We start from the raw sequence: 13,465 nt of genomic DNA on the forward strand, positions 1-13,465 counted from the left end.
AAGGACTAGAGATGGATGGCAGACTCTTTACTTTGCTATATCTGATCGCAATTAATATCATTTCAGCATGTGGCGAAGCAGTTGGTGAAGGTCTTTCTTGCTCAGAAAATCAGCAGGCATTTTTAAGCTCCTGCTATGAGTTTGTGGTCCTTCAGCGCAGTTTCCTCAGCGCTCAAGCTTGGTGTGAGCGGGACGGTGGACACCTGGCCTTCATCCAGAATGATGAAACCCAGCAGTTTCTACAAAAACACATGCAGCCGGAGCAGGACTGGTGGATAGGACTGGTGTCTACCTCCAACAACCTCACTCTGGACACACAAGGTGCTTGGTGGCATGACCGTAGATTTGTAGTATTGTGAAAGCTTGAATTAATGCAGTTTAAATATTATTGCATTATATATTAATTAGAAAAATGCAACACATTAAATATTTAAGGTTAAATATATATATATATATATATATATATATATATATATATATATATATACATATATATATATATATAACTCTAAACATTTAATAATTTGTAAAAAAAAAAATAATAATAATAATTATATATATATATATATATATATATATTAACAACATCTATTAAGCTTAATGTGATGCATATTTGTCAGTCATAAATAAATGAAACAAAAACTAGGTTTATATATTTATCATCAATAAATTAAATTAGTTTAAATCTCATGCATTTTAAATAATTAAATATTGCTTGTTCCTCAGCTATAGCCATATTTGATACACTTTTTAACTGAATAAATGTTATCGTTTTCATAATGAACCGATTTATGCTGATTAAGCCACTTGAATTAATGCATTTTGAAAATACAATTTACTTAATTAAAATCAAATATTAAAATAGTTCATAATAAATACCATGATGTTTGAGTATAGAAATGTCACCTGTTTCTTTATGTATGACTGACAAATATGCATTGCATTAATTTTGTTCATGATAAAAAAAATGTATGTAATCTAAACAAATGGAAATTTTTATTTAATAAAAAAAAACACAAATCTTAAATTTAGGCCTACCTCTTTATGTGTACATGATTGATAGTAGGACTGTTTATAAGGAATCATCATTTCTATGTCCTCAGGCAGCTTGATCTGGTTAGATGGTTCGGATGTGATTAACTCAAACTGGCTCAGGGAGTCAATGCTGGAGACCGGCTGTGGCTACATCAACGCAGACTCTGGATTTCACTGGAAGACAACAAGCAACTGTAGTCAGGAATTCTACTTCATTTGCGAGTTTGGTGAGTTTTATAGTGTCTTTTTATATAGTATGTTATATCATTATGTATAAGTATTTTAATATTTTAGCATGCTCTGTGGTTTTATAAAAAAAAAAAAATAATTATATTTAGTTGCGCCAATAAAAAAACAGTGTAGCAGAAAGCATAACTCCTAAAAATAAAAAGGATTTTCATTTGCATAGTTTAAAGGCACTTTTATGAGAAAACATGATGTATACAGTATATTGTTTTAAAAATTACACTTCACAGTAATGCCTTTGGTCGTTTTTGTAGAATTGGGACGCTCTCTGTCCTGTATGGACAGCACTATCCTGCACTGCGGCTCAGATCAGGTGATAGAGGTTGATGAGAGCTACTATGGCAGGAATACGCCACATTACTGCAGGAGCGACATCTCCAGCTCTCTCACAGCTTCGATGCAGCAGTGCAGCTGGATCAGTGTGCTGGATGTAGTAGCAGGTACTGGCCCACACTATACAAAAAATAAATAAATAAATAAAACTAGGTGCTATTATGGTTTTGGTAGCTCCATTGTTTTTGGAAAAAATATCTATAAAATAGAAAAATATGTAAATTGGCACATAAATGTTACCATGGTTCATCACCGGTCAGTTAAGTATAATTAAGTATTTTATTTATTTCTAAGTTCCTTGTACTCACCAAGGCTGCATTTATTTAATCAAAGATACATTTCAAATAAGTGTGCTTCTTTAGAGATCAGCATAAATCAAATCAGCATAATTCAAAATCACTCAAAATTCATCTTTGCATCACAGGAATAAATTGCATTTTAAAATAAATGGAATATTTAAAATGCAATATTTTATATTGTAATAATATTACTGTTTTTTTGTCAAATAAATGCAAGTGAGCATCAGATACATCTTTAAAACAATACTCTAAACTTAGGGCTGTATTGAATATGAAGTACCATGGAACTGCAACAATCTTTTTTTTACTGGTTTTTAACAGGTAATTCGAGAGCGGAAACCTTTTATGAGTCCTAATGTCTCCACCTGATGAGGACAGAAAATGCTTTTGTGTGGTGCTTGTAAACTGATGCTCTTTTTCTGACTTCTTTCTTTTTATTTGAATGCAGAGCAAACAATATGGAATTTAAAATGTAAACAGAGCTTCAGTGAGCTTGTTTAGTTTTTTACCTAAATATATAGGACTCCTGCCAAAGCCGAGGTTTAAAATTACAGTAGGCTACATCATAACAGATGTAAAGCAAGAAAACAAAATGAGCTTGAATAAATTGATATACGTAGTATTCAATGGGTACTAATGGACCAGAAAATGTCTCATAATTAGGCAAACGAATTGTGAACGTATAAATATTTACAGAGGATTCAGACAATCTCTTTGTGAAGATGATTCCGTTCATCTACTGCTGTAATGTTACTATTGTTGTCAAAGTGCTTAGTGTTTGAAGAGCATTGAGAATTTCTGCATCTGTTCTTTTACTATACCTGTTGTTTTGACTGTCTGCAGTAAAGAATAGAAATGATGAGGTTTGTTGTTGTCCTCCAAGAGCTCTGTAATGGACAGAGGTTTTGCACGGCTGTGGCAGATGTGTCATCTTTTGGAGATCCGTGTCCTGCGCTGGGAAGTTACCTGTTGGTGAAATATCACTGCAAAGACCGTGAGAGCTGTTTTATAGTAATCCACCTTTATTTTGCAATGTGGAAGTAAGCAATTTCTGTGAATGTTCGAGACTTCTGATTCTTTATCAGCTATAGATAAAAAAAAAAAAACAGTTCAATACTATAAACAAGTGTGTTTATGATTATGATAATAAATTAAAATATGATAACGAATACCAGTTTGCATAACAAGCAGCAACATACTGTTTTGCACATCTGGAATAACGAATGACACCGGAAGCCTCACACATTCAAGTTACAATGGCCACACGTTAAAAATAAGGTGCATAGAGAACATATGGAACAACGGTTCATGTATATGTATATGTTCATTATAATATTTTCATCCAACAGTGTACATTTTTCATAATGCAGAAGCCTCTGGTGATATTGAGGAAAGATCTGCTGACGATGGTGGTGACGATTCTTTTGATGAGGTGATCAAATCGATTTTTCAGTTTTAAAAGTTTCAAGACTATTCTTTGACTTTGTATTTTTATATATTCACTTTAACAGATTTTACATAGAGGGGTCAAGGTTTATTTTACGATAATGATACTTTTCCTCTAACAAGACAATTATGTTTTAGTAACATTCAGTTACTGAAAAAAGATTTTTCAGTTACAACATTTATTGAGTGAACATCCTAAACAGACTTTTGTCTCAGAATCAATATAATAGTTTCAGGGATTCTTATTGCTTTATTTATTAATTTTCCCATGTCCATCCCTGCTGGAAAAAACAATAGCTGAAACCAGACAAAGGCTGGTTTACTTTACTTTACTTACTTACTTTTACTTTTGTCATTTAGCAGACGCTTTTGTCCAAAGCGACTTACAAATAAGAAAAAGTAACTAAAACTAAAAAGTTACAACTCTATAAATACTATCTACCCACATATTTAAGAAAATAAAGAAATTAAATAAAATTAACACATGCATATAACAACAACATTTCAATAATAAACATATCAATGAAAAAATTAAATAAAAAGCTACTACTATCCCTTGCCGGTGTCCCTGCCCGGTGGAGTCGCACGGTAGAGTCGATGGTCTTTACACTCTTGGTCTTCACACTAGGAGGGCTTCACACGACGACTGCCGCGACCGCTGCCGCGGTATAATAACCTTTATTATACCAATCTAACAAATGATCATTTCAATTCAGCTGGACCCACTTTCCTGTTTATCAACTACAAATGGCCAAGCAAGTGCACACACTGACAAGATACACGATACAGTACGAGACCAAAAGCGATTTCAGCAACTCTCATCCTAGTAAACAAAATAAGCGTTTCCTAGCAACGGCAAATGCGCTAAACACTGAGACAAGTAAATACACTTACGAGCTGATTTTAAACTTCCGCTGATAGACTGCTTCTCTTAAAGACCACTTCCATTACACTGCCTTCTGCTGGCGCTTGAACCCACTTTCCTGTTTATCAACTACAAATGGCAGGCATGTTTTAGAGGTGTTTTGACCACTTCCTCAGATGGTCAGGATGGTCAGGCTGGGAGATCAGCCGGCTAAAACCAGCCACTAGCTTGGGAGACCATCTTGACCAGCTTTAACCAGCTGATCCCGGCCAACCAGCTTAGGCTGGTTTCATCTGTGTTTATTTATTTTCCGGTAATCATTTTATGTGTGGAAACAGATCACTTTAGTTCTTAAACTGATTTCTAAATGCTGCTGTTCTGAACCTTTTTCAGGTATCAAAGTACTCTTTAAATTTGAGGCACACTCACAAAAGGGCTAAAAGGGAAAATCCAGGTGACGAAAAGATTTGTTATCCTGATATAAATTCATTCTCTCTGCAAATCAAGTAAGACACATTTTTGTTACCTTTATTTTTAATTCCACTGAACCCTAAAATAAAAATGTTTGCTTTAGTTGCTGAGGGTTTCATATGTGGTGTTGGATAGATGATCAAAAGTTCTGTTTGTATCTGAACTTCCTAGCTGTTCACTTTGTGGTCCAACTGACATCAAATTGGAGTCAAATGCTAGCTGTCAAAATCCATACTGGTATGTGGAAGATGGCAGGAAACTAAAGAAAAACAGAGTAAGTCCAGTCAGTTTCAAATTTTATTTTCAGTCTTTCTGTATACAGAGTAAAATTTTGATACTGCTTTACACGTTTGACATAATATACAGATGCTTGTCTAATTTTTTTAATAATAATTTTCACATTGTTCTGTTTTTTAGAAAGATGATTTTAAGGAAAAATGCTTAAAAGATGGCAAAAAGGTCCTAATTCTACAAAAGAAGAAGAACAACAACAATAATAATAACAATAACAACAACAATGATGATAATAATAATGATAATAATAATAATAACAACAAAAAAGACGACGACGACGACAATAATAACAACGATAATAATAACAATGATGACGACGACGATGACGACGACAACAATAATAACAACGATAACAATAACAATGATGACGACGACGACAATAATAACAACGATAACAATAACAATGATGACGACGACGATGACGACGACGACAATAATAACAACGATAACAATAACAATGATGACGACGACGACAATAATAACAACGATAACAATAACAATGATGACGACGACAATAATAATAACAACAACAACAATAACAACAACAAATTGGAGTTCAAACCTAAGAAGATAAGATCTCTCAAGAAGGACATCATCGTGGTGATGATTTGTGTGTTGATTTCACAATTTATGACTACAGAAGCTATTGTATTACAGCTATGAATAAAGTGCATCTAATAACTAATTCTGTATGCTTTAGGTGAAGACAATAGCCAAAAGTCTTATGGCAAGTTTATAATTCAATATTCCTCGATAAAGATCAACAAGAATGAGCTCAAGAACTCCATTGATAACGAATTGAGTCAACTTGGTGGAGCAGATGACACAGAGGAGGTAAAAAAGATGAAAGAGAGAGATTTTTTTAAAAATTATTTGCATACTTAATTTGCATTTGTGTTGTAAATAATTACATACGCATCATATATGTAATATCTAATCCTAACATCCATTTACCACTTGCAGTTCAGAGAGGAACTTCTTTCAGATATATTAGCAGTTTTAGAAGAAGAGCCACCCGAGCAATCCACAGAAATGCAGATCTTTGCTCGTGCTTTGACAAAAATCACTGAAGATAAGGACAAACTGAATGTTTATGCTCAGGTAGTATTGTGACCAAACACATCATAAGGCTATACACTGCTCAAAAAAATTAAAGGAACACTTTTTAATCAGACTATAGCATCAAGTAATTTAAACTCCTGGGATATTGATCTGGTCAGTTAAGTAGCAGAGGGGGTTGTTAATCAGTTTCAGCTGCTTTGGTGTTAATGAAATTAACAACAGGTGCACTAGATGAGCAACAATGAGACGACTCCCAAAACAGGAATGGTTTTACAGGTGGAGGCCACTGACATTTTTTCTTTTCTGACTGTTTTGACTAGTTTTGCATTTGGCTAGGGTCAGTGTCATTATAGGTAGCATGAAGCTATATTTGGATCCTACAGAGGTTGCACAGGCAGTCCAACTCCTCCAGGATGGCACATCAATACGTACCATTGCCAGAAGGTTTGCTGTGTCTCACAGCACAGTCTCAAGAGCATGGAGGAGATTCCAGGAAACCGGCAGTTACTCTAGGAGAGCTGGACAGGGCCGTAGAAGGTCCTTAACCCATCAGCAGGACCAGTATCTGCTTCTTTGTGCAAGGACGAACAGGATGAGCACTGCCAGAGCCCTACAAAATGACCTCCAGCAGGCCACCGGTGGGAATATCTCTGACCAAACAAAGAGAAACAGACGTAATGAAGGTGGCCTGAGGGCGCGACGTCGTCTAGTGGGCCCTGTGCTCGATAATTTTCATTTCCATCAATAGATGTAGCATCCTTTTGTTCCCAACTCATTACCCAGTCCATATCAGTATAGATATCCAGCATGATGTTTTTTGCCATTGAGATCTGATGTGTTTTCAAAGTGTTCCTTTAATTATTATTTTTTTAGCAGTGTGTGCTAAAACAATACTGCATAACGGCTGAAGAGGTATTTTTCTTTTGCAGGAGAATGCTGGAAGCCTACTAGAAGTTTTAAGTAAATCCCTCGAGTCCATCAGTATGGACAACATCACTGCACGAACTGAAATAGCCAGCCTCCTTATTGCGTCCTCTAGTAACATTCTCGCTGCCTTTAATAAGGACAAAGAGGTAACTTTTTTTTTTAATTATTATCTGATTGAACCTACAAATTAGGTGTGTTTTGGGTCCTGATTGTTAGTTTAAAGTTGGTTTAAGCATTGTCATTGTTCAAGACAAACTGCTTGACTACACTGAAAGAAAGTAAATTGTCATTTATTTAAAGTGTTTTATATATATATATATATATATATATATATATATATATATATTAGCCGAATCGAAAACCTTGATTTCTGGTTTAAACTGGTTTTGTTCAATTTGTCAAAAGTAATAACGCTCCCCATAGAAAAAAATATTTTTTTCTATGGGGAGCAATAATTTAAAGCAAAGAAGGCAATCACTTTTTCAGGTAAACTGATATGACAAGGTAGCTGGTTTGTTGCTTGTCCAGAATAGTTTAGCATCCTTGGGAACACTTTATTTTAGGGTCTCTTAACTAGTTGCTTATTAGCATGCATATTAATAAAATATTAGCCATTTATTAGTAGTAATTAAGCACATATTAATGCCTTATTCTACATGGCCTTATTCTATATCCCTAATACCTAAACTTAACAACTAACTTACTAACTATTAACAAGCAGCAAATTAGGAATTTATTGAGGGAAAAGTCCTAGTTAATAGTGAATAAGTGTTCCCTAATCTAAAGTGTTACCGCATCCTTCACCAGCTAATGACCAGCTATAAACCAGCTATTATGTTCCGAAACACAATTAACTAAATTTGGAAATCTGCTGATGTATTCTCATTTCCTTTCAGAGCGACATCTCTGGTTATTTGCTCACTGCGGTGGACTCTGTGCAGACATTTCTGCTCACAAATAAAACACCTGATCTGGAGCCCAACATCATCACCTCTACTTATGTCAATATTTATGTCAACAGGTAGGACAAACAGAGTTCGATTAATTACAATATGATCTGTGAAAATAAAACAGATCATTGAGAACATTTTATGTGAGTTCTGAATTTTTCTGGTTAGGATATCGCCAGCTAACCTCCAAAAAGAGCCCTTCAGTGTGGAGAACAGTTCAGCCGGATTCAAGCTTCCGAATCTGGGCTCTGATATACTGTCTGTCGATGAGCCAGTGGATGTGAAAGTGGGTGATTTTCAGTCACTACAAGCTAATGCAAGCCAAAAAAAAAACTTCAAAGATTTTTTGAAGGAATAGCAGCAAGAGTTAGATTTATAATTAATAATATTAGGAATTTATTACATTAAAGATGCACCCAGAAATGAAACTTTCCTGAAGATTTGTTCAGGCTTAGGTCATTAGATGTCGATGAGCTTGTTTCTAAATTTCTCACAGATTTTGAGAATTTAGCATCACTTGCAGTGAAAGGGTCCTATAGTCGCCCCCGTTTGTACCTTTTTGTATTTTTTTAAAATATACTTTAATACAATAAACTGTACATTTTATTTTATGCTGTACTAATGCTCCACTTTACACATATCTTAAAATGCAATATGCCTACATGTTAACTTTTCACAGATGACACATTTTAACATTGATCCATGGACTGGAGGTCAGACCATTCACAGTATTGTGGCCGGTTTGTCCCTCTCCAAAACAAACGGCTCTGGCATTCCAGTGGCAAACCTGACTGAGGAGATTGAGGTAAAAACTTTAAAGACCTCTTGACAATAATGGGAACTGAAAAGATGAAGTGTGCCATTTCTGTGTCACTAGCATATAATAATAAAATAACAAATGGAATTCCAAAAGTAACTTTTCAAACTGGTCTCAAGGCAAGACACAACATTTAGGGTAAAACTTACTCGATAACTGTAACTAATATTACTATACTTCTCCAGTTGATTAATCACAGAATATTGAGACTTTTATATTATATTAATATAATATACAGTGGTGTGAAAAAGTGTTGGCCCCCTTCCTGATTTAGTTTTTTTGAGGCATTATCTGTTCAAATATGTGCTAATTTGCAAATATTTCTAGAACATAAATCTGAACATTGGATAAAGCCAGGTTCAAAATTCTTGTTTCATTTTGTTTTAACAGAGAGGATTTTGGATCTCTTTTTATCACTCCATAAATCAGAAAATACTGTCCCACTTTTTATTAGGGGTCTGTAAATATGTACTTATTAAAAAAAAAAAAAAATTGTTAGGTACCTATTATGTTCATGGTGAAATGCAGACCACTTGCTGCTACTGAGGTGGTATACGGTTAAGGTTATAGGGAAAGGTGTAGTGGTCTGCTTAGGTTTAAGGGTCGGTTTAGGGGTATTGCTATTGCCAGTAATTATGGATGTATTTACAAAAATTAATCACAGCTGTAATTACATGCAGGTATTTTTTTTCCAATAAAAAAAAATGCAAAAAAAAAAAAAAACACTTATCTATCAGTAACTGCATTATATCAAATTATTAATTTAAATGCATTTACAGTACATACGCTAATATAAAGTTGGTCAGCAGAACTCATTTTGAGAAAACTGCCTTTAAAATATGTATTATAACTGAAACCTATAGATCCAAATAGATAAAGTGAATGAAGAAATACTTAAATGTGTATTTGGATGTTTTCTTTCCACTAGTCTGAATGAAGTCATGTTATGAAAGGACAATAACTCAAAATCTCAAAATTAGTGCCTGAAGAACAGTGGTTTTGTCTGTAGTGTCTATGATTCAAAAACTGCCTTGGGTCAAAAATAATGGCATGCTCCTAGGCAGCAGAAATAACTTATCATCTATAAAAGTTACATCTTTGAACCGTATTTACCCCTAAATGGTGCATATTAGCAATTCAAAATTACATATTAGTACCTTTTGAAAGGATACTGTCTGACAATTTACCTTTTTTTTTTTCCTGAGTGCTTTATCAGAAGGTGTAAATAATTAAGAAATGTTACCGGGACCTAATGAAAGTCCATTTTGCTCAATCTGCAGATCTTCTTACCCAGGCTGGACACAGCAGTGAGCAGCTCAGTTCTAGATCTGAGAAACTTCAGCACTACGATCATCAGTATAACCACCCCCAACATTACTCTGGTTATAAAGTTTCTTCCCTCTGAAGATTTAACACTAATATTACTGCTGGGTTATCAGAACCAACCCACCGAGGAAAACTATACAGCCAAAGTTACACTTCCTCAACAAGGAAATTCACAAGGTGAATCATTTGCTTGAAACAGCACAATTGTTAACAATGCAAACTGCATCAAGCACTGTTTTATATTCTTAATCTTTTCACACAGATGAAAAGTACACATGGGTACTGGGTCCCAGCGACATGGCAGTAAATGTGGGCGTTTACAACCTTCTCATACGACCTGTTGTTCCTCCGGGCGTAAAGTCTATTGATGCATCAGTTACAATCACATCCATTACTGCTCAGTGCATTTTCTGGGAAGAGACCAGATCCAACTGGAGTGATTATGGCTGTAGGGTGAGTGCTGTCATTGTCAAAAATTAATACATAATAATAATTTTTAATACTGGTTAGCAACATTTTTGTAAACCTATTTTATTTTATTTCTGCCACATCACAATCGATTTAATCAACTTGAAGCATTTGACTTCAGCTCATAACTAAATAAAACAGGCTGTGTGAAAATGAGTAATAATTACAGATGCCTTCTGAAAAAGTACACTTTAGCGTACTTTTAAAAAGAGTGGAAATAACAGACAATCTGAAAACTGAATGTAATGTTTTCGGAAACTTATTTACATGTTAATTGCAGCTAAATAAAAATATTATGTAGATTAAATTTGTATTAAATGTGCTTTAGTATATTAGTAGAAGATTAGCTACTACATTTTCTGCTTTAACAACCGGCTCCAAATTGCAGCAAGTAGCAAAGGAAAAGAGTTTATTGTACAAAAGCATAATTAAAGTATTCAAACAGTCAGTGGTCAGTGTTAATGTAAGTCAGTAATGAAGCGTGCATGGCAGTGGACTGAAAGTTCAAGGTCTGAACTATATGCAAACACAAAAAACAAACGGCAAGCCCAGCTAGCGTGGTCACATTGTGCCCCTCTCCTCATCTGCGATGCAGTCTTTATAGCTCCGCATAATGAGCCTCAGGTGGGAAGACACACTCACAATAACCAGAATACCTAGAATTTCTAACAAAATAAGAAAAACACAGGCCCCGCACTCACTGGGACATACCACTGCCAATACACTCTTAAAAATAAAGGTGCTTCACGATGCCATTTTTGTTTAACATCTGAAGAACCTTTCTGTTTCACAAAAGGTTCTTTGTGGCGAAAGAAGGTTCTTCAGATTACAACCGAAATTCCGGAATGTTGGGACATTTGTTCAATTTGAATAAAATGAAAACTAAAAGAATTTCAAATCACAATATGTTATTCACAATAGAGAACATAACAAAGGTTTAAACGGAAATGCTACACCATGGTAAACATGTCCCCGTCCCAACTTGTTTGAGACGTGTAGCAGGCATCACATTTGAAATGAGCTCATTTAGTGGATAAAATGTCAAATTTCTCCGTTTAAACATTTGTTATGTTCTCCATGTTCTATTGTGAATAAAATATTGGCTCATGTGTTTTGAAAGTCTTTTAGTTTTCATTTTATTCAAATTTCAAAAACGTCCCAACATAGCGGCTATTTGCACTAAGTGTAAATAGCATATTTTTTTAGTGACAGATAGAGCGATGGATTCTATTTACACTATGTTAAAATAGCAAGATTTTCTGCTATTTATACTACTTATTGCAAATAGTGGCAATTATCTGCACCTCAGTATTGTAGTACATTATAAAACAGTACGCAATAATAACGTACTGAGTGTAAATTATAATTTTAATTCAAATTTATTAAATGGATGCCACCTTATTGGGACAATAAAGCCCTCCCTACACCTACCCTAACCCTACCCGATACTTTATTTTCAACTTTTTGATTATTGCCTTCATTTTTATTGAAAATAAATACCTTTCTGATGCGATATGAGATTTGAAAAGGGAGAAAAAAATGTTTGGCAAAAGGTGGGCTCGAACTCGGGTCGATCGCGTCAAAAAGCATGCGCCTTACCATCTACGCCACTGAAACTGATGTTGAGTTAACTTCTTTTTTTATTCTTGACTAATCCAATCACACATTAGTGGGCGGAATTCATGTAAATAGCCTTTGCCAACAAGATGGGCTATTTGCACTTAGTGTAAATAGACACTCCGTCTTAAAGGGGCAGGTAAGAAAGAGATGATTCTTCAAAGAACCTTTGACTGAATGGTTTGTGGAACCAAAAATGGTTCTTCTATGGCATCGCTGTGAAGAACCTTTTAAGCACCTTTATTTTTAAGAATGTACGTTTAAAAAAAAATTTTTTTAAGATTTGAAGTAGGCCTACACTACAATACAATTAAATGCACTTCATATTCATGCAGAATTAAGAAATCATTTCTAACTTTTATTTGTGTGCCAGTCGTGGGAACCGTGCTAAAAATTGCTGCCTTCTGACTTAATATTAAGTGAAGTTAAAATATACAATGAATAAATGAAACCTAAATGACATTTGTTATTAGTTAATTTGCATCTGTCAATCAGTTGCAGACTAGCAAGGCTATAATTTTCAAAAATGTAGTTTGAGATAACACTGTGATGATTTTTTTTTTTACGTCTTCTTCTTTAGGTTGGCCCTAAAACAACCCCAAATGTTACTCAGTGTCTGTGTACCCATTTAACCTTTTTTGGGAGCAGTTTCTTTGTCATGCCCAATACGGTAGATCCATCCAAGACTGCTGAGCTTTTTTCCAACTTCGCACAGAACCCAGTGGTAGTGTGCTTTATCGGCGCGATTTTCTTAGCTTACATCCTCATAGCAGCATGGGCACGCTGGAAGGACCTACAGGACAAAACCAAGGTAACTTCACTGAATCTATGGTTTCTAGATCTAATGAATTCTTTGTTTTCAAGTCAACATGAAAACAAAAAGGACCCTGATTTTTTTTAACCCGTACTAACCCGGTAAAGCCTGACGTATGAAATAATAGTTCTAAAAATCTAAAGTTTTAAAGTGGAACAGTTTTTTGAACTTTTAGACAAAATCTAAATGGATAAATAAATAGCTTATATATTTCAAGTTTTGTATTGTATTTGATACACGAGGCTTTTATGGCCCATTTGATGTAGGAGAATATGGAGCTCATATGAGGATGAAAAAACATCAATAAATGCATTTACATATCAAATGTCACTCTGTTTCTCCCAATAATAAATCTTAGTACAATTGTTTAATTGCTTATGATCAAAGTTCTGTATAGTTATTGTGGGTGGCACACTGCAAAAAATGCTTTTAGTTAATTTTTTTGTCTTGTTTTCAGCCAAAATATCTAAAAATTCTTAAATCAAGAAGGATTTT

At 34.5% G+C, this 13,465-nt stretch overlaps 1 protein-coding gene across 1 annotated transcript in view; it reads left to right on the top strand.

Moving 5' to 3' along the window:
* pkd1l2b (polycystic kidney disease 1 like 2b) overlaps window positions 1–13,465 on the top strand; it is a 26,035-nt gene continuing 12,570 nt past the window's right edge. The window contains exons 1-18 of the mRNA XM_079417656.1: window positions 1–321; window positions 1,104–1,262; window positions 1,536–1,721; window positions 2,797–2,907; window positions 3,263–3,345; window positions 4,618–4,730; window positions 4,867–4,969; window positions 5,113–5,599; window positions 5,690–5,823; window positions 5,953–6,090; window positions 6,435–6,581; window positions 6,981–7,124; window positions 7,875–7,999; window positions 8,097–8,214; window positions 8,608–8,733; window positions 10,026–10,248; window positions 10,334–10,524; window positions 12,737–12,967. Coding sequence (XP_079273782.1) covers window positions 12–321; window positions 1,104–1,262; window positions 1,536–1,721; window positions 2,797–2,907; window positions 3,263–3,345; window positions 4,618–4,730; window positions 4,867–4,969; window positions 5,113–5,599; window positions 5,690–5,823; window positions 5,953–6,090; window positions 6,435–6,581; window positions 6,981–7,124; window positions 7,875–7,999; window positions 8,097–8,214; window positions 8,608–8,733; window positions 10,026–10,248; window positions 10,334–10,524; window positions 12,737–12,967 — 3,129 coding nt within the window. The 5' untranslated portion in view covers window positions 1–11. The remainder of the gene's footprint in view (window positions 322–1,103; window positions 1,263–1,535; window positions 1,722–2,796; window positions 2,908–3,262; window positions 3,346–4,617; window positions 4,731–4,866; window positions 4,970–5,112; window positions 5,600–5,689; window positions 5,824–5,952; window positions 6,091–6,434; window positions 6,582–6,980; window positions 7,125–7,874; window positions 8,000–8,096; window positions 8,215–8,607; window positions 8,734–10,025; window positions 10,249–10,333; window positions 10,525–12,736; window positions 12,968–13,465) is intronic.

This window comes from Barbus barbus, assembly GCF_936440315.1.
Source record: "Barbus barbus genome assembly, chromosome: 1".
Taxonomy (NCBI): domain Eukaryota; kingdom Metazoa; phylum Chordata; class Actinopteri; order Cypriniformes; family Cyprinidae; genus Barbus; species Barbus barbus.